Source organism: Ostrea edulis, chromosome 6, assembly GCF_947568905.1.
Source record: "Ostrea edulis chromosome 6, xbOstEdul1.1, whole genome shotgun sequence".
In the NCBI taxonomy this organism is placed as follows: domain Eukaryota; kingdom Metazoa; phylum Mollusca; class Bivalvia; order Ostreida; family Ostreidae; genus Ostrea; species Ostrea edulis.
In genome coordinates, this window is record NC_079169.1 from 20,236,413 (window position 1) to 20,257,125 (window position 20,713).

The 20,713-nt window shown below is 38.8% G+C and overlaps 2 protein-coding genes across 2 annotated transcripts; both read left to right on the forward strand.

Annotated features, from left to right (window-relative positions):
* The first annotated feature begins 288 nt into the window (after positions 1–288).
* LOC130047185 (uncharacterized) lies at positions 289–2,194 on the forward strand. Its single transcript, XM_056141783.1, has 4 exons — positions 289–971; positions 1,094–1,196; positions 1,316–1,424; positions 1,511–2,194. The coding sequence occupies exons 2-4, from the start codon at positions 1,176–1,178 to the stop codon at positions 1,705–1,707; spliced, it is 327 nt and encodes a 108-aa protein (XP_055997758.1). The 5' UTR covers positions 289–971; positions 1,094–1,175; the 3' UTR covers positions 1,708–2,194.
* Positions 2,195–9,674: 7,480 nt separating this feature from the next.
* Positions 9,675–10,337, forward strand: LOC125660284 (uncharacterized). Its single transcript, XM_048892106.2, has one exon. It carries the CDS (start codon positions 9,675–9,677, stop codon positions 10,335–10,337), a length of 663 nt encoding a protein of 220 aa, XP_048748063.2.
* Positions 10,338–20,713: the final 10,376 nt, after the last annotated feature.

A 20,713-nucleotide genomic window follows, 5' to 3' on the forward strand; every position in this document is an offset into this window, starting at 1 on the left:
CCGATAAACAAGCAAGCTTACTTTTTTCCCCACGGGTATATAGTTACGTGCTACCCTTTTATAAATAAAGGTCAGCACTGCTGCAATCAGGACATCGTTCTGGCTTTTCTGTAAAGTTTTTCTTGACCTGACGGAAAAGGACGAACAATGTTCCGTTTTGCTCCGGTGAAAACGTACACTTTTACATGCACAAGCTGACTTTTCCTCATAGCGTTATATTTAACTTCGCATATATATTTTCTACGTGGACCTCAGGGTCAACGCATTACTAAGAATAATAAGTTTGACAGATACGTTAAAGGGGACCTTTAATCAAAAATTTTTGTTTGGTTAAAATATTTATCTGATCATTGAAAACCTGGTCCCAGAAAAATCATGCTTGTAGGATATGTGGTTTAGCTGAAAATAATTAAATGTCAAATCCCCAGTGCAAGTAACCTGAGCTCGGCAGTTTCCGCGGCTATCAGCTGTGTGACGTAAAGAATGTGAACAGATGCAGGGACAGCTTCTCTGTGTTGCATGTAAATAAACATGTCCTCTGATACCAACAGTGAAACAAAGAGGGGTAAAAGGTGTGTGGCGGGTGGGTGTTCAAGTACACATTTAGATGGAGTGTCCCTGCACTATTTTCCATTTAAAAAGGAACCACATCTTGTACCAAAGTGGACTGCCTTTGTTAGACTCAAGAGAAAATGGCCTGAGGGGCCCACTAGATATTCCAGCTTGTGTGAATTACATTTTGACGACTCTTGTTATCCATTTGAGTACCAATTCAAAAAATCACAGGGTATCCCTGTTAAGCACAAAGTCTTAAATCCTGGGTCAGTCCCAACTATACACCACCCTAGTGTTTCAGAAAAGGGGACAAAACGTGATTTGAGCTCTGTTGAAGAGGAGGATAAATCCAAGGATGGACAGAAAAAAAGAGAGAAAACGGTTAAGGGGGCATTTGTAAAACGAGAAATTTTCGAGTAAGTAGATTTTCCATTTTATACCTTGAATAAACAAAATTTATTAGAAATTCAGGAATATATTAATTCTATACTAGCAGTTTTCAGAAGAAGAAAAAATTGAAGATAATGTATTATTGTAGATCATTGCAGAGCAAACAGAATTTCAGAATAAATCAATGACATTCCATCTAAAGCAACCAAATTGGATTTATCTTGCACAATATGCCTGGCATTGAAAACACAGTAAGGCAGCTTGAAAATGGAACTTATATAGCATACTTTCCAAGATTAATTCATGTCTGGATTTAGCATGTATACCCCATTCTACAATTTTGTTAACTGATTTCATTTGAACTTTTTAGGGAGGTTCAGAGGAAATATCAAATCTGAACGAATCCTCCTGTCAAACACACAGGTCATGGAATAGAAGAAGTAAATCTATCCAAACCAAACCAAAAACACCAACCATAGGTACATTTAAAAACAAACTGAATTTTAAGAGTTTCAATCAAAGTTTACAAGAGAATAAAATATATTTTACTATTTTTTTTATTCAGGAACTCAAATAAACATGTACCCAGCTAGAAGAAGTGTTGGTATACAGTGCAACATAAAAGAGAATGAAGGACCTATGAAAAAAGAATTCCTTAGATGTGAGGATGACCTACCACCAGAATCCCCCGAATATGATTTTATCTGTCAAATTATTGATTACTTTAATGAAATAACTGCAACTTTAATACAATTAAATTAAAAAAGTAATACTATTCTTCACCAATCTGTGTTATTTGTTCTGTCTGCATCATCAATTTCTGCATTGTCCGGTACATCTTCATCAGAAATTGCGTACGGCTCATATTGGTATGGTAGTATACCAAGGTCAGTGTTTTCTGGCCCAATAGTAGCACAATCTGTTTCTGCATGGTCAGAAGAATCTTCACTAAGGTCTTCTTCATTAGTTAAATCTTCCTCAACATCCAAATCATACCAAATATCATTTTCTTCTAATATTTCAATTTCTTCTGTTTGTGAAGCCATGATGCTAATTTTAAAGTACAAGACTCTCGTGGACACATTTGTGACGTAGCATATTCCACAGCTGATAAGAGAGCTTTTGCTGCTGTAACGCTCGTGTGTTTCCGTGAGAAGGCAGAAAATGTCAAATTTAATTGCTTTTATCTGCTAAATCATTGCAGATAAAGAGGTGCAGATTTTTCATGTGATTTTAGGTACATCAATTCTATTAATTAGTGAAAAGAAAATATTGGACTGGGGGTACCCTTTAATGCGGGCATAGTAAAGGATTTTATTTCGGTTATTAGTACATGCTTCACACCTCGAACAAAATATTCTAACGTGTAGCAAATCACTTTGTACACCCCAAGTCGAAGTTTCATGGTTGGGTAACCCTATCATTGTATCTATAATTATAATTATCAATGTTTAGTAATCAAGGACAGGATGACATGCTCTCTGACACATTGTGATTTCACTTATTTAGTAAACATTGAATTGAAGAAAAAACTCACCATACACACAAGCAAATGTTTGGTGAGCAACCAGCAAAAATAGTCTCAGTAGTATAAGGCCGCTCGGTGGCTGGTTCAACTGAGTGCAGTTTGGAATGCGGGCCGATGGCTGGTTCAGCGGAGTGCAGTTTTGAGCGGTATTGACATGAGTGTAGGGGTCAACGTGGGTCTAGCAGGTGGCCAGCAGGCCACCTGGTGCGGTCAAGCTGGGCAGGTGGGGAGGTGAAGCTGGGTAAGTGGGGAAAGTCTGGGGCGATAGCGTGTGAACGTGTTGATATTCCAGGTGTATTCCTTTATGTTAAATTTTCAAATAAAGAATTAAAGAACAATGATTGAAAGTTTACACATTTATTCAATGAACAATTTACAAGCACATAATTTACTGACCTCGTCTAACAGCTGACAGAAAATAGATAGGTGTCAGGTTTCGTTTTCATTTCTCGGAAACGCGGGTATTTCGTAAACAATGAACTTGGCTATTTGGTAGTTTTATAAAACGAATTCGGTTAAGATTGTAAATAGTTTACACATTTATCAAATCAACAATTTCAATAACAATTTACTGACCACGTGATGAACACATGGTGTTTTACCGTGATTGGAAAAAAACAACGGTCGCGCGTGCAGAACAGCTGCGAGAAAGAAAAAAACCCAGCAGTAGTGTGTGCAAAAGTATTGCCTCATCACTAAGAAAATAGATCGGGTTAGGTTTCGTTTTCATTTCTCGGAAATGCAGATATTTTGTAAAGAAGGAATTCAGCTATTTGGTAATTTTATAAAACATGCAAAGAGTTGATGCATATGTTCACTATATTGTGTGGTTTGAGTCAGATCTTTCTGCAGGAGACGTAATTACTGCCCGTGAAGGACTACAAATTTTAGGCCTAAGCTCGGCGCTTACGGCCTTTGAGCAGGGAGGGATCTTTATCGTGCCACACCTGCCGTGACACGGGGCCTCGGTTTTTGCGATCTCATCCGACAGATCGCCCCATTTAGTCGCCTCTGACGACAAGCAAGGGGAAGTGAGGACTTATTCTAACCCGGATCCCATATACCCAGATAGCAAGACAACGTCGGGCCGACGTTGTCCCAATTTTTTTTTGACAACGTTGGGCCACTGTTGGTAGTCCTGTTGGACCACGGTCATTTTGCTCATCGGCCCAACGTTGGTCCAACATGTTGGCATACCGTTGGGCCAATGTAGGTGTAATGAATCGGGTTTGGTTTAATGAATTGAAATCGGGCACGGGAGTCTATTTGACCTGACTACCCTTGGGTTGGACGAGTCTAAGTCGCCCGGGCAGTATAAATACGACTGAAAGCTGTGGAAACAACACTCTTGCAATTGCAGTCGAAGGCGACAGATCGAAGCAAAGTAAGTAACACAATAAAATAAAGAGCTTTAGGGTTTGGTGAATAGCTGAATAAGCTATTCACATAAGGGGCTGAATAAGTCTCAAGATATAGGTTGCGTCCGTAGGTTAGCCACTGTAACTTTGTCACTCGGCAATAAAAACTGAATAAGTTTGTACCCCGGTGACAAAGTGAACTGGAAACACCTACGGGCAAGAGACCTCTTGGTCGCGGTGGACCAGGTGACCAAACCCAAAGGCTAGGTACACTGGTAAGCCAACTGGCAGGGTTAAGGGACACGGTGGTAGGTCGATAGACATAGGTGTACAAGTGGTCAGGGCCAAGTGAACAACGTTGGTTCCCACGAGTAGAGGACCAGAGGTACAGCTATCGACAAAGTGTCAGGACCAAGTGTCGGGGTCATTTGGGCTGTACCAGTGGTACAAGTTTTTATATGTCAATAGACTTCCGGAGGGTTAATTGATTTATAGAATCACCGTAAATATATTGATTTAGTAAATAGATCTAGCCTATAGCACATAAATTCATTGATTTTGGCCATTGATTCAAACTGTGAAGTAACAGTTTCTTTTTAAATCATTTGTTGGAATATAAAATCCAGAGATCCTGAGTGTAATCAGGTACGTGCCTGCAGAAAATATACCGCTCGGCTGGGGTGCACGTTACATAATTTTGGTGGCAGCGGTGGGATCTCTGGTATTTAGAGAAAAGTTATTATTAAAGAAAGAAAACTTTTTGTGTTTGTTTTGAATTATGGCTAATAGGGACGTAGATCGAGAAATCACTGTCCTTCAGGACGAAATAAAGAAATTAGAAAGTAGTATTAGACAAACAGAAAGTATGATTCATTCGACTCCGCGTCCCCAAGTACAAAGTTTGCCTGACTCAGGGATAGTTACAGGACAGAGACCAAGTACGTGGACTTCTGATTCCCCGGTGGCAAATTATTTAAGAGTTAATGAGCCACAAAGTAGTGTTCAATTTAGATTAGACCCGGAGAGACACAGACGAACCGGACCGCAATTTGGTGACATGCTTGGATTGAGTAATATCGGACCAAGTTCAGCCAATGGGCAATATATAATCGAAAGACGTCCAAGGCGTATTATTGATAATGAAAGAGGACATAGTGAGTCAAGGGGATATAAGAGCAGACGTGAAGTGAAACCTGCTACCTATGACGGATCTGGTCCCTGGATTGACTATTATACGCATTTTAGGACCGTATCTAAATTGAACGAGTGGACAGAAGATGAAAATGGGCTATTCCTTGCAGCTTCACTACGGGGTCAAGCACAGAGTGTTCTCGGTGATTTGCCTGGTGACAGTAATGATTATCGGTATTTAGTACAGGCACTTGAGGAACGTTTTGCCCCGCCGAATCAAACTGAATTGTATAGAGTGCAATTACGAGATCGTAGAAAACGGGCGACAGAAACGATACCTGAGCTTGGACAATCTGTTAGAAGATTGACGAATTTAGCTTATCCTAGGGCTCCAACGGAGGTAAAAGAAACACTGGCCATGGAACAGTTTCTTGATGCATTGCCAGATTCAGATATGCGAATAAGGATAAAACAGGCGCGTCCTCAGAATCTAAATGATGCCACTAGGCATGCAGTAGAACTTGAAGCATATTTGAAGGCAGAAAATAAACACAGTACCATGGGTCATCAACGCCAAGTCATTGAACAAGAGGGCCAGGGCCACAGCACTATAGACAAGGACCTTAGGAATTGGATGGAAAAAATGGAAAAGAATATTGGGACATTGAGTAAGGAAATTGAATTCTTAAGCAAAAGTTCTATTCCTAAGTCCGAATTCCGAGAGAAGGTCAACGAAACACCATTCAAAAGACGAAGAAAATTAGAGGAAATCGAGTGCTATGCTTGTCATAAGAAGGGTCATTATCAGAAAAACTGCCCAGAAAATACCAAGAGCATCGGGGAAACTCATGGGTCAACAAAAAGAGAGAATTCATCAAATTTTCAAAAAGCTAAAAGTAACCAAATGACAGGTAGATTAGGATCCTGCACAGGGGAATCAGGGATGTTTGTGAATGTTGCGATAAATGACATTCAGACAAAGTTCTTGATAGACACAGGGGCAACAGTATCCATGCTGTCCAAACAACTTTACGACAAAATTAAAGATCACAGCTGCTATGAAATTAAAGAGACTAAGATGAAAGTGTTCACTGCAGATGGAACTCAAATGGAACTTCAAGGGAAATTAGACCTTCAGATAGAATTGGGTACAAAACGAATTGAACTTACGGCTCTGATTTCCGACATCCAGCCAGATGGAATTCTGGGCTTAGATATCATTCGAAGTCATGAGATGATGATAAGTGCTAAACACCAAACTTTGACTTTTGACGATGTAGAAATTCCTATACTTTTTGAAGGAACACTTGGGTGTTTCAGGATAGTGGCACAGGAAACTTTTAGCATTCCACCCCGAAGTGAACGGGTGGTGCCAGGGAAGTTGTGCACGCAAGAAGGAAGGGACGTTCCAAAGGAAGGAATTGTAGAACCGGGTATTACAACTAGAGATCAAAGTCGCCCATTGACGGCCCGAACACTTGTACATCCATACCAGTCCAGCATAGTTCCAGTGAGACTCCTAAATATCACCCCCGAGCCAAAGGTTGTTTACAAAAATACTGAAATTGGACAGTATCAAGAAACCAATGTGGTGGATTGCCCTATGAACCAAAGTACTAGTGTAGACTGGAAAGAGAGGCAAGATTTGCAGGATTTAGAAGAAGAGTCGGCAAAGAATCTAAACAAAGATCAGACAGAGTTAGTCAGAAAGTTTATTCAAAAATATCAATATGTGTTTGCCAAGAGTAACAAAGAGTTGGGGAAAACAACTCTTGTGAAGCATAAAATTGACACTGGGAATTCAAGACCCGTAAAACAGTCAGTTCGTAGAGCGCCTGCACATTTGTCTGAGGAGATTGATCGAAATATCACAGAGATGTTAGAACACAACATTATAGAACCATCTGTAAGTGCGTGGGCTTCGCCAATTATTTTGGTTAAGAAGAAAGACAACACGTATCGCTTTTGTGTGGACTACAGGCGTCTTAATGCATGTACAGTAAAAGATGCTTATCCCCTGCCAAAAATTGATGAATCTTTGGATCAACTGTCCGGGTATAGCTGGTTTTCAACCCTGGATATGTTTTCGGGATATTGGCAGGTGGAACTGGATCCAGAGGATAAACATAAAACAGCGTTTACTACCCGACGAGGATTGTTTCAATTTAAAGTGATGCCATTTGGACTCTGCTGTGCACCAGCAACGTTTGAGAGGTTGATGGAATCAGTTCTAGCAGGTTTAAATTGGGATATTTGTCTTGTGTACCTCGACGATATCATTATCATGGGAAAATCGTTCGAAGACATGTTGCATAATCTTACGAAAGTTTTTGATAGATTTCAGCATGCTGGATTGCGCCTGAAGGCCAAGAAGTGCCACTTGTTTCAAAGGACTGTAACATTTTTGGGACATGTAATCTCGGAAGAGGGTATTAGTACAGACCCAGAAAAGGTGAAAAGCATTAGAGATTGGCCAGTACCGAATAATGCCCACGAGGTACGCTCCTTCCTGGGACTTTGCGGTTATTATCGTAAATTTATAGAAAATTTCGCCAAGACTGCCAAGTGTCTACATCGACTTACAGAGAAGGGCCGAAACTTTGTATGGAATACTGAATGTCACGATGCGTTTCAAAAATTGAAAGAAAAGTTAACATCAGCACCCGTGTTAGGTCATCCTGATTTTGCTAAAGAATTTATATTAGACACCGATGCCAGCCAGGATGCTATAGGTGCTATTCTATCCCAAGTACAAGATGGCCATGAAAAAGTAATAGCGTATGCCAGCAGAACTATGTCAAAATGCGAACGGAATTATTGTGTGACCAGAAAAGAGTTGCTTGCAGTCGTTCACTTTGTGAAAATATTTAGACATTTTTTGGAGGGACGAAAATTTCGTGTAAGAACTGACCACAGTTCTTTGAAATGGCTATTACGATTTAAACATCCCGAGGGACAGTTGGCCAGATGGATAGAGATTCTCAACACATATGATATGCAGATAGAACACCGTCCCGGTATTCAACATAAAAATGCAGACGCTCTCAGCCGAATACCCTGTAGACAGTGCGGTTTTTCTTCAAACTGGGAGGACCAAGAACAGAGAGACGTGAATATGCTGACAAATGAACAATTACCTGATCTGTCATCTTTAAAGAAACTCCAGGAAAAGGATACAGACATAGCATTTGTAATTAAACACCTTAAAGATGGATCAAAACCGAAAGCAGACAATATGGCGGGGAAAAGTACTTTCCTAAGAAATCTTGTTGGTCAGTGGGACAGGTTGGTTCTCAGAGATGATATGGTTTTCAGGGAGTGGGACTCTGGTAGAGATGGTCCTATATATCAGGCATTAGTTCCACTAAGTGAGAGACGAAATGTCTTGTACTTTTGTCATGATTTTAAGGGTGCAGGTCACTTAGGGTATAAAAAGACTTTGGAAAAAATCAAAAGTAAATACTTTTGGCCAGGTTGTCGAAAAGATGTTAGAGGGTACGTGATGGGTTGTAATCAGTGCTCGAAAAGGAAAAACCCAAACAAAAGTAAACGGGCACCCATGGGAATTGTCGAAACAGGAGTACCCATGGAACGCATTGCTACTGACATCTTAGGGGAGCTACCCAGAACAAATGCAGGTAATCGTTACATCTTGGTGGTAAGCGACTATTTTACGAAATGGACCGAAAGTTTTGCCATGCCGAATATGGAAGCCCAAACAGTTGCAAAAATATTAGTAGAGGAAGTAATTGCAAGATTTGGGGTACCCAACCAAATTCATTCGGATCAGGGACGGCAGTATGAGAGCCAGCTGTTTCAGGAGCTTTGTCAGTTATTGCGGATCCAGAAGACCCGAACCACTCCATATCATCCTCAAAGTGATGGTATGGTAGAAAGGTTCAATAAAACACTAGCCACAATGCTAAGTACTTATGTGAACGAGTTTCATAGTGACTGGGACGAATACCTTCCTTATGTGATGCAAGCTTATCGTTCTGCAGTTCATGAAACTACTGGGTACACACCAAACTTTCTGATGTTAGGCAGAGAAGTTTCAACGCCTCTTGATTTGATGTATGAATTACCGTATCAGGCAAAAGTTGTACCTAGGAATGAGTGGGTTTGGATTTTGCAAGAGAAAATGGAAGAGGCGCATAAGATTGTTAGAAACAGTGTCAAACAAGCCATGGGTCGACAAAAGATATATCACGATAGAAAACTTGCTTTTGAGAAATTCAAAGCAGGTGATCAAGTTTTTGTGTATTTCCCTGTGCGAAAACCTGGTAGATCATCTAAGCTGACTTCATTTTGGCATGGGCCATTTCAAATACTAAACAAATGCTCTGATTTGACCTACCGTGTCAACTGTGGGTCAAGGGGTAAAGAGCAGGTGGTTCATGTTGATAGATTAAGGAAGAAACATCCTCAGATCTTATCTGGAGAAGTGTCCAATGACCTTCTAGATAATGATAAGATTGTGGAAGATTTACTTCCAGAGGTACAAGTAGAAAGGGGCATTCAGGATGAAGGGTTAGAGCTAGAGCATAGAGAAAACGAAAACATGGCCGCAAAAAGATCAAGACGTCCACCGAAATGGATGTCAGATTACACGATATAATTACTGTCCTCTTGTTGTTTTGTTTTGGTATCCAATATAACTTTGTAAATCAAAATTTAAAACTACAATTATATTTTGTGTGATTTTTGTAGATATGCCAAAAACCAAGACTACAGTGAGGAAAGGTCGAAAGTGTCCATTGTGTCCTTTGAGGTTTTATACGGATGAAGAAATGGCCAAACACATAACAAGTTGCAGCAAGGCATTGATTTACTGTGACCACTGTGACTTCAGTTCCCTGACATCGAGAAATATCAAGAGACACATGAAAAGGAAACCTGATCTCGTTGATGATAGAGAACAGATGGACGGTGGTATTGACAGTGAAGACCTAGGCAATGTGGATTCAGATGAAGAATCTTGGTTAGGTCAGGATCCTGGGAGCTTGGTGGAGGTACTTCCTGTAGTGGCAGATGAACACGAGAAGGAAGATGTTGACCATGAACCAGGACCGTCCATCAAACGATCACTTAGAGAAGAGGCTGGTAAAATAGTAGAGATTGGCAGGGTGGTGAGGAAGCCTACTCGACCAATGCCGATACACACGCCCCACAGGGAATTGGTGACAGCAACAGTGCCAGATAAGAGCATATCCGATGACCTCTTGCCGGACATGGGTGATAGTAAGCTGGAGAAATACAAGGACGCTCAGTGCCAGACAGATCCTCTGTATTATACTGAAAGCACAGTGATTACCACCAGATGGGTAGAGGGTGGCAAGACAATGAAGAAGGTGGAGAAGAAAAAGTTAATTTGATTATTATGAGAACAATGTTAAATGATCAACGATTACTTAGATAAAGTAGTCTAGTTTCTGTGCATCATGTTTAAATGATTCGCTTTGTTATTTACATGATACCCTTTACTTGTAAGTAGAAGATAAAAGAAAAAGAAAAAAAAAATGTTTATTTTTGTTGGTCACATTTCATACGGGACGTATGAACCTGGAAAGGTGGGTAGTGTAATGAATCGGGTTTGGTTTAATGAATTGAAATCGGGCACGGGAGTCTATTTGACCTGACTACCCTTGGGTTGGACGAGTCTAAGTCGCCCGGGCAGTATAAATACGACTGAAAGCTGTGGAAACAACACTCTTGCAATTGCAGTCGAAGGCGACAGATCGAAGCAAAGTAAGTAACACAATAAAATAAAGAGCTTTAGGGTTTGGTGAATAGCTGAATAAGCTATTCACATAAGGGGCTGAATAAGTCTCAAGATATAGGTTGCGTCCGTAGGTTAGCCACTGTAACTTTGTCACTCGGCAATAAAAACTGAATAAGTTTGTACCCCGGTGACAAAGTGAACTGGAAACACCTACGGGCAAGAGACCTCTTGGTCGCGGTGGACCAGGTGACCAAACCCAAAGGCTAGGTACACTGGTAAGCCAACTGGCAGGGTTAAGGGACACGGTGGTAGGTCGATAGACATAGGTGTACAAGTGGTCAGGGCCAAGTGAACAACGTTGGTTCCCACGAGTAGAGGACCAGAGGTACAGCTATCGACAAAGTGTCAGGACCAAGTGTCGGGGTCATTTGGGCTGTACCAGTGGTACAAGTTTTTATATGTCAATAGACTTCCGGAGGGTTAATTGATTTATAGAATCACCGTAAATATATTGATTTAGTAAATAGATCTAGCCTATAGCACATAAATTCATTGATTTTGGCCATTGATTCAAACTGTGAAGTAACAGTTTCTTTTTAAATCATTTGTTGGAATATAAAATCCAGAGATCCTGAGTGTAATCAGGTACGTGCCTGCAGAAAATATACCGCTCGGCTGGGGTGCACGTTACATAGGTATAATTGTAAGCCAACTTACAGCCAATATTGGTAGTTGGTTGTTTTGGTTGGCCCAATGTTGACCCCTTGTTGAAATGATGGCATTATTGTTGGGCCAACGTAGATAATATTATAAGCCAATTAACAGCCGACGAATAGACTGGTTGGTTATAGCTTGACCCAATGTTGGCCCTTCATTGTTTGAAAGGGTAGGTCGGATATTGGCGATTATTGATCTAAAGCTTCTTTTTTGTTGGTCAATATTGTTGGCTATACTAGTAACTTGCATTTATCAAACCAAATTGAATGAATACTTGTTGAAAATACATTTGTAAATTATACTTTAATATATTGACTTTTCCCATGATTGTTTGAAAAAGTACAATGCAGATTTTGACCTGCATTCATTACTAATGCATACATTTAGAAAGAAAACATTACAGATGATTCGCTGTAAAATTATTTTTATATGAATTAAATTGTCAAAAGTTACAACATAGGTTTGAAATAGATGATGGTAAACATTTCTGAAAAATAATGATTTAAAAGTTTTCAATCCTGGCTCACTTCCTCACTGTCACTCTGTTGCCTTTTCCGCTCGTTCTTTTTCCTCCCTTTGTCGACTCCCTCATCTCGATCTTTGGCGATTTCATTGTCAGTTACACCACTACGGATTTTTTTTATCTTGACAGCCTTTGATTGAAAATACAAATATTTGGTAATGAAATCAAAGCAAATACTGGTACAGAATCCAAAATATGGATCATATGATTAGATCTTTTAAAGACAATAACGTATATTAGGCCTACAGGTGCATATCGATCTATAAACCTTAGTATCTTTATAAAAAAAACCATGATCATATATACAATAAACAATAGATGGAGACAAGCTGAGAGAAAGATGTTCAATAACTTACTTATTATGTCTCTTAATTCTAGATTTGACAGCCCTCTGTTTGTTCCTTTCCTACTCCAATTCCATTGAGCACTAAGGTTGTCGCCATCAAAAGGGGCAGTAATCTCCGAACACATGTTTGAACATTAACGCCTCCGATGCATATAAGTTTTCCAAGCTTTAAATCACAAAGGTATATTTATATTAGTTAACTGAAAAGACCGTTAGATACATGTACAAAATAATAAATGTAAAAGCAGTATACACTGTATATTATAAATGTACAAAACAATTGAAAACAGCAGAACAACAACCAAATAATAAAGGCACCTAGCATTGGGAGGGGAGTTACTTAATTACCTTGACTTCCAAGTGCTATTGAGCATAAACATGATAAGAATGGGAACAATTTATACAGTAAATTTTAAATATATTAAAGATGATTATAAATATATTCATATGTATTACTGTTAAGCAGTTGAATAATCCGAAATTTTAAACTATCACTTCTCACTTGCTCTGCATATTGAGTTTATCAACCACCTGTGAGTAATTGAATTTGACAGCTCATTCCACAGTTTGGTGTTTTAATCGCTGTGACTCCCCAGATTTAGCAACTCGCCTGACCTTTGTTTCAATGTAATTATAAAACTGGTTGGGTTTTACGTTCATATCCTGTCTCGGGGAACTTATACTATGATAAGAAAAATTTTATCCAGTCTTCTAATGCAACACCCATGAATTACGTCATACATGTAAGATTGAATTAAAAGTTTGAGCTTAGGATTTTAAAACTAAATAATCATACACCCGTTTAAATTCAAAGAATATAACAAAAAACTTACTGATGTGTTGCTCTTAACAACAAATATAAATGGATGCAGTCATCATGGACAAAGAATGTCCTCTAACTATTTAATAACCTTTCTCTTAAATCAAATATCTTGCAACACAACCATTGCGGCAACATCAAGATAGAAAGTTTACAAACGTGGAACCAACGTTGGCCTAACGTAATACCCCCAGCTTGCATTTAGTTCGAAGTACAACTGTTGGGCCAACATTGGACCAATGTAATCACCCCAACTTGAAACACTTTGATATATAATAGAATTCATGCTAACATCAGGCCAACGCTGGACCAACGTACTATTTCAGCTTAATTAAACATCTTTGTTAAGGATGCATTACAAACGTTGGACCAACATTGGGCCAACTTCAGAATCCCAACATCTTTGGAAAATAAAGCAAATAGAGTTGATTTACGTTGGGCCAGCTTTGGGCCAACATAGAAATCCCATCATGGTTGAGAAGATTGGCATGGTAACATTGGCCCAATGTTCCATAATATTGATTTTACCGATGTAGGCCCAACGTAGTCATGCTATCTGGGTAGTTTTACGCTATGGAATAGAATATGAATAGAATATGATTTATTTCCAAATTAGGGCCCTCTCGGGCATACAGCATACATGATTGTTAACATGTCAATGCTATATATTTAAATATAATTCATTTTACTCTAAAAGTACTTTGGACCTAAACTCTAGTATGGATATAGCAGAACAGTTTTATAGTATATAAAAACAACTATATGTGCACTTCGCACCCAATGAGATCACAACGAAAAAGTACGTCACGACGTACATCTTACAATTCATGTCTACATGTTGTCGTTATATTGAGAGGCGTTATTAAGTGATAAGTTGTATACGTGAAATTTTTTCTTGTCAGATAATATATTATTTTAATTTCGTGTCAAATCACTCAACATTTTTATATTTGCGCGAAGGTCATAATTCACATTGTGACCTTGGAATTGTCCCGTTATTTTCCCCCGATCCCGATCATCACTACGTTATGTAAGAAAATCTAATTTACATAATGATTGCGAGCAGAGTGTAAAGGGGGTGACGATATACGGTGTATGGTGGTGTATAAAGTGTATATATTTATATTCCTGTTACCAAAAGAAGAGTTAGGACACACTTCTGACACCTAAAGAAGCCCCCCTTTCCGCATCTGATTATGTCTAGCATACTCTTGAAAATGAAAAAGAGTACCCTGCATGAGATGCATTTTAAACTTCCCTTTATCGGAGCACTTGCTCTCTCTATAGATCTGGGTTTTTACTATATCAGCTATCTTTTTTTTTCTTTTAATATAGGAAGTCTCATAATTGTTCATGAAAAGGTGAAGATAATGAACAATCTTATAATGATTACACAATTGAGAGTCGGGTAAACACGGATCCTTGTTAAAATAAATATGAGTGGTGGCAACTGCGGTGCCAGAAGTCGTGTTCATGAGAATGTGAGGGGTTGTATGCAAGGTGAAGATAACGAACAGTGATCAATCTCGTAACTCCTACAAGCAATACAAAATAGATAGTTGGGCAAACACGGACCCCTGGACACACCAGAGGTGGGATCAGGTGCCTAGGAGGAGTAAGCATCCCCTGTTGACCGGTCACACCCGCCGTGAGCCCCATATCCTGATCAGGTAAACGGAGTTATCCGCAGTCAAAATCAGTGTGCCAAGAACGGCTTAACAATCGGTATGAAACACGTCAGACAGCATTTGACCCAATGCGAGGTCGTATAGGTGGTATACGATGTTAATGAAAAGTATAATAGGTGGTATATGATGTTAATGAAAATTTGGGTGGTAGTATGTGGTGTTAACAAAAATATGAGCGGTGTTATGGTGGTGAAACATGCAAACTAATAACGCTAAATCAATCTCTTTAATTAATATTATGGAAAGAAATGCAAAATTAAGGACCTATATAGGTAATAGTGTGAGTAGTGTTAAAGAAACCCTAAGTCATGGGAACTGGTGTGGCAATAGTGGGGAGTAGGTTTTATTTAGCGTATAAGTGGTAGTGTGTGGTATACAAGTGGTGGTATGTGGTGTATAAGTGGTGATATGTGGTGTTAATAAAATGTGGGTGGTAGTATGGTTGTGACACACGCTATCTAATATCGGTAGATCAATCTCTTTCATTAATATTCTGATGCAAAGAAATACATAACTTAAGATCTAAATGGGCAGTGGTGTGAGTTATGTTAAATACGATGTAAGTGATGGCATGTGGTGTGCCAGTAGTGATGTACAGTTGCCGTGAGTTGGTGGTATGTGGTGTTTGAGTGGTAGTATGTGGTGTATAGATGGTGTATGAGTGGTGGTATGTGGTGTATAGGTGGTGGTATGTGGTGCTTAGGTGATGGTATGTGGTGTTAATGGAAATGTGAGTGATTGTATGGTGGTGACACATGCAAACTAAAAACGATAGATCAATCTCTTTCATTAATAGTGTTATGCTAAGAAATGCAAAACTATATAGGTAGTGTTGTGAGTAATGTTAAAGAAGATGTAAGTGATGGCATCTGGTGTGCCAGTATTGGTGTACAGGTGGTGGTATGTGGTGTATAGGTGGTGTTATGTGGTGTTTGAGTGGTGTATAGGTGGTGGTAAGTGGTGTATGATTGGTGGTATGTGGTGTATAGGTGGTGGTATGTGGTGTTAATGGAAATGTGAGTGGTGGTATGGTGGTGTTAATGGAAATATGCATGGTAGTATGATGGTAATACATGCAAACTAATAACGGTAGATCTATCTCTTTCGTTAATATTGATATGTAAAATTATCAATTCTCAGATCTGTATAGGTAGTGGTGTGAGTAATGTTAAAGAAGATGTAAGTGATGGCATCTGATGTGCCAGTAATGGTGTACAGGTGGTGGTATGTGGTGTGAAGGTGGTGGTATGTGGTGTATAGGTGGTGGTATGTGGTGTATAGGTGGTGTTAATGGCAATGTGAGTGGTAGTATGGTGGTGTTAATGGACATGTGCGTGGTAGTATGATGGTGATACATGGAAAGTAATAACGGTAGATCTATCTCTTTCGTTGATATTGATATGTAAAACTATCAATTCTCAGACCTGTATAGATAGTGGTGTGATTGGTGTAGAAAAAAAACCACCCGGTGTTAAAACACAAGTGTTAGCATATGATGTCCCATTAGCTGTGTGTAAATGGTGTTTATGGAAGTGTGAATTGTGGTACGTGGTGTATAAGTGGTGGTATTTGGTGTTAACGAAAGTGTAGGTAGGGTGTGTGTGTGATGTTAAGGAAAGTGTGGATGGTAGTAGTTGGCTGGTTATTTCACGTCTCCCGAGAAATTTTCACCCTTATTATATACACCACTTGTGGATGAAGTCCTATGCTTAATGGTTATTACCCCCTAGTAGTGAGGGCTCTTTAGCGTGCAAACGCCTACCGCCATAGGCCTTCGGAAAGACCCGTAAATGCAGTGCATTTGGATGGCCAATCACTACCAATGTATACGTCTTAGGTTGGCGCTGCCATGGCATGCGGATGATTCGAATTCATGAGCTTCCGGTTAGGAAGCAAACACTCTACAATTGAGCAATGCGACCGGTAATTGCGTGGTGGTGGTGGTGGAAGTATATAAAAGACTGCTCAGATTGGCATGCAAGTAAATGAATAATTCCTGGCTTTTAGGTTCTTGGAAGTACGTAAACTCTTTGCATGTTTTATAAAATTACCAAATAGCTGAGTTCATTGTTTACAAAATATATGCATTTCTGAAATGAAAACGAAACCTAACCCGATCTATTTTCTTAGTGATGAGGCAATACTTTTGCACTCGCTACTGTTGGGGTTTTTTTCTCGCAGCTGTTTTGCACGCGCGACCGTTGTTTTTTGTTTTTTTTCTATCACGACAAAACACCATGTGTTCATCACGTGGTCAGGAAATTGTTATTCAAATTGTTTATTTGATAAATGTGTAAACTATTTACAATCTTAACCAAATTCGTTTTATAAATTTACCAAATAGCCAAGTTCATTGTTTACAAATATTTGCGTTTCCGAGAAATGAAAACGAAACCTAACCCGATCTATTTTCTTAGTGATGAGGCAGTACTTTTGCACACGCTACTGTTGGTTTTTTTTTTCTTTCTCGCAGCTGTTCTGCACACGCGACCGTTGTTTTTTTTTTTCTTCTATCACGGTAAAACACCAGGTGTTCATCACGTGGTTAGTAAATTGTTATTCAAATTGTTGATTTGATAAATGTGTAAACTATTTACAATCTTAACCAAATTCGTTTTATAAAACTACCAAATAGCCAAGTTCATTGTTTGCAAATATCTGTGTTTCCGAGAAATGAAAACGAAACCTAACCCGATCTATTTTCTTAGTGATGAGGCAGTACTTTTGCACACGCTACTGTTGGTTTTGTTTTTCTTTCTCGCAGCTGTTCTGCACGCGCGGCGGTTGTTTTCAGAAAATCAGTTTCTCTCACGGTAAAACACCAGGTGTTCATCACGTGGTCAGTAAATTGATATTCAAATTGTTGATTTGATAAATGTGTAAACTATTTACAATCTTAACCGAATTCGTTTTATAAAACTAACAAATAGCCAAGTTTACGAGGTTTACGAAATACCCGCGTTTCCGAGAAATGAAAACGAAACCTGACGCCTATCTATTTTCTGTCAGCTGTTAGACGAGGTCAGTAAATTATGTGCTTGTAAATTGTTCATTGAATAAATGTGTAAACTTTCAACCATTGTTCTTTAATTCTTTATTTGAAATTTAACATAAAGGAATACACATGGAATATCAACACGTTCACACTCTATCGCCCCAGATTTTCCCCACCTACCCAGCTTGACCTCCCCACCTGCCCAGCTTGACCGCACCAGGTGGCCTGCTGGCCACCTCCCCAGCTTGACCGCGCCAGGTGGCCTACTGGCCACCTGGTTGACCCCACGCTGACCCCTAAACTCATGTCAATACCGCTCAAAACTGCACTCCGCTGAACCAGCCATCGGCTCGCACTCCAAACTGCACTCAGTTGAACCAGCCATCGAGCGGCCTTATACTACTAGTCTCTCTCTCTCTCTCTCTCTCTCTCTCTCTCTCTCTCTCTCTCTCATGCACGTCACTAAACCTTCATTAGAATAGCATAAAATGAGTACTCACCATCTTGTGTTCGGATTTAGTTTAATACGCGACACCCAGAAATCTAACTCGTAGGTTGAAATAAATTGACAAGAGGCAGGGACAGTTCCATATTGCTCTATTGCATGTAGCAAGTTTGCTTAAGGTAGCTTACTACACTAATGCTTATACTCTTTATGACACCACGTCACAAGATGGCGATTTAAATGTTTTGTGAAAATGTTTGTATCGATCAATTTGTATATCTATTATTGTAGGTCAGTGGTTAAAGCATTGGGCTGATGAACTGCAGATCACGAGTTCAAATCCCCCAGAGTCTTTTATTTATATGTGTAGAAATATTGTTTTTGAAAATGATTTTTTTCCCCTTTTTTGTCATATATACTTATTATATATCATCATATCTTTTATAATTAAATAAATTCGTACTGATTTGAGAAACTATTTCTGGGTGTAGTGAGCCACCTGAAGTCACTCGAACAGATCATTTTCAGAAATGATATCTAGAAAACGCACACCTTTTCTATCGTGCCGAAAACAAATCCTCACCAATGTCCAAAAGGTTACAATTAGGAAGTTTTGACTTAAATCCAGACATGATACAGTCTTGCAACATTAAAGCTGACATGAATTAATAAATATAGTATAATTCTATATGTCCGCCATATTTCTTTGCTAATCTGCCATATTAGTTGGATATTCTATTGTTATATGTATCAGGGTTCGCATGGTATATAATGGGACGAGTTTTGCTACGCTTCACTTCACATCAGTGTCTTCGATTTACCTGTGCGGGTAGCTTCGACAGGTAACACGTACATCTCCGATACTAATTGATAGGACATCAAGAAGAAATGAAATCACGTTTTGAAACACCATGCAGTGCTCAAAATTACAATAAACATATCGTGCAGTAGTAAATCATTCTAAAAGTTTTGGATAAATAAATATAGAATGCCTTTTCTTTACGTGAATGTGCGTACATTTGCAATGAATATGTCAAAACTATACAAAAACGCGGAGAAATATTTCATCTATTATCTATTGATGAAATGGAATAAGCAAAGGGTATAAAATCTATACCATTCACACTTACTTCAAGCAAAATGCAAATACATAAATGCTACTGTACGTATAAAGAAGACATGGTCATGTATGCTCGCCATGAAAAAGCATCGAATGCGGACAACTATTTACCTGGGTATACTCGTAAAATCTGTAAAGGACCGCAGATGTACGTGTACACTTGTCGAAAATACTCAAAGTAGTAATAAAACTCCCTTTATTAGCATAATCCATGAAACAAAACGATGCACTCCATTTGTATTCCAACAGTAAACAACATTGTCCATTGTACAGACTGCGACACACTTAGCCCGTGCCGATCAGCTATCTTCAATCAGGGGAAGTATCAGAGTAGAATATTTACCCTGTATTGTGCATGAATCCTTATACCGTATGATGCACTGGTCAGAGTATTGCAGATTTATAAATCAGGGAATCATTTAGGTACATAAATTGTTTGTGCATAGATAATTTGCGTATACAACACTGTACGAGTGTATGGGATGAGAGAGAGAGAGAGAGAGAGAGAGAGAGAGAGAGAGAGAGAGAGAGAGAGAGAGAGAGATTCAAACGATGATCTTGTATTAATTGCGCTCTTATTAAGACAAATGATATCGTTAATTCAATATAAGAGAACAGTAACTCAATATTGCTCTCATTAATTGATAATACATATTTATAATTATTTGATTCACTTAAAGCACGTAATAATTAAAAATTAAACATATCTTTAAATAATGTTATTTTCAATTACTTCATTTTATGCTAATTTGGCGCTCAATAGATCTTATATATATCTATGCCATTTTGCGTTATTACATTCTGCGTTGAACTCGACGCAAATTGTACAAATGCAAAATGTAATAATTGAATTTATCATATCATGCGTCGTTATCAAGCAAATAGAATCAAGGGGAGGGGACAAGAGTGTCTGTCCCCCACCTTTGATAACAATATCCATTTTTTGTTATTTTGTAATGCAAAAAATCAGTATATGCACCCAGGGGTGCATGAGCCGAGTTGCATGGGATACATTGTAAAGCCAGGAATGATGTGGCATATTCATAATTGTGAAGAACTAATTTCAGTTTTAAACTTTTCGAGTTACTGTCCAGAAACCATATTTGTCTGAAGTTTTCAATCTATATTCGGTCACTGTGACTTTGACCTTTGTTCTCCAAAATCAATAGAGGCCTTGCTTTGCTGGTATCCAACAATATATCCAAGTTTCATTTGATTCAAATTAAAAAAATTCGAGTTATCCTCCGAAAACCAAATATTTTTGGAATTTTAAATATCTTTTCGGTCACTGTGACCTTGACCTTTGACCTATTTTCTCCAAAATCAATAGGGGTTTTCCTTACCTGGTACACAACAAGATCTTAAAATATCATTT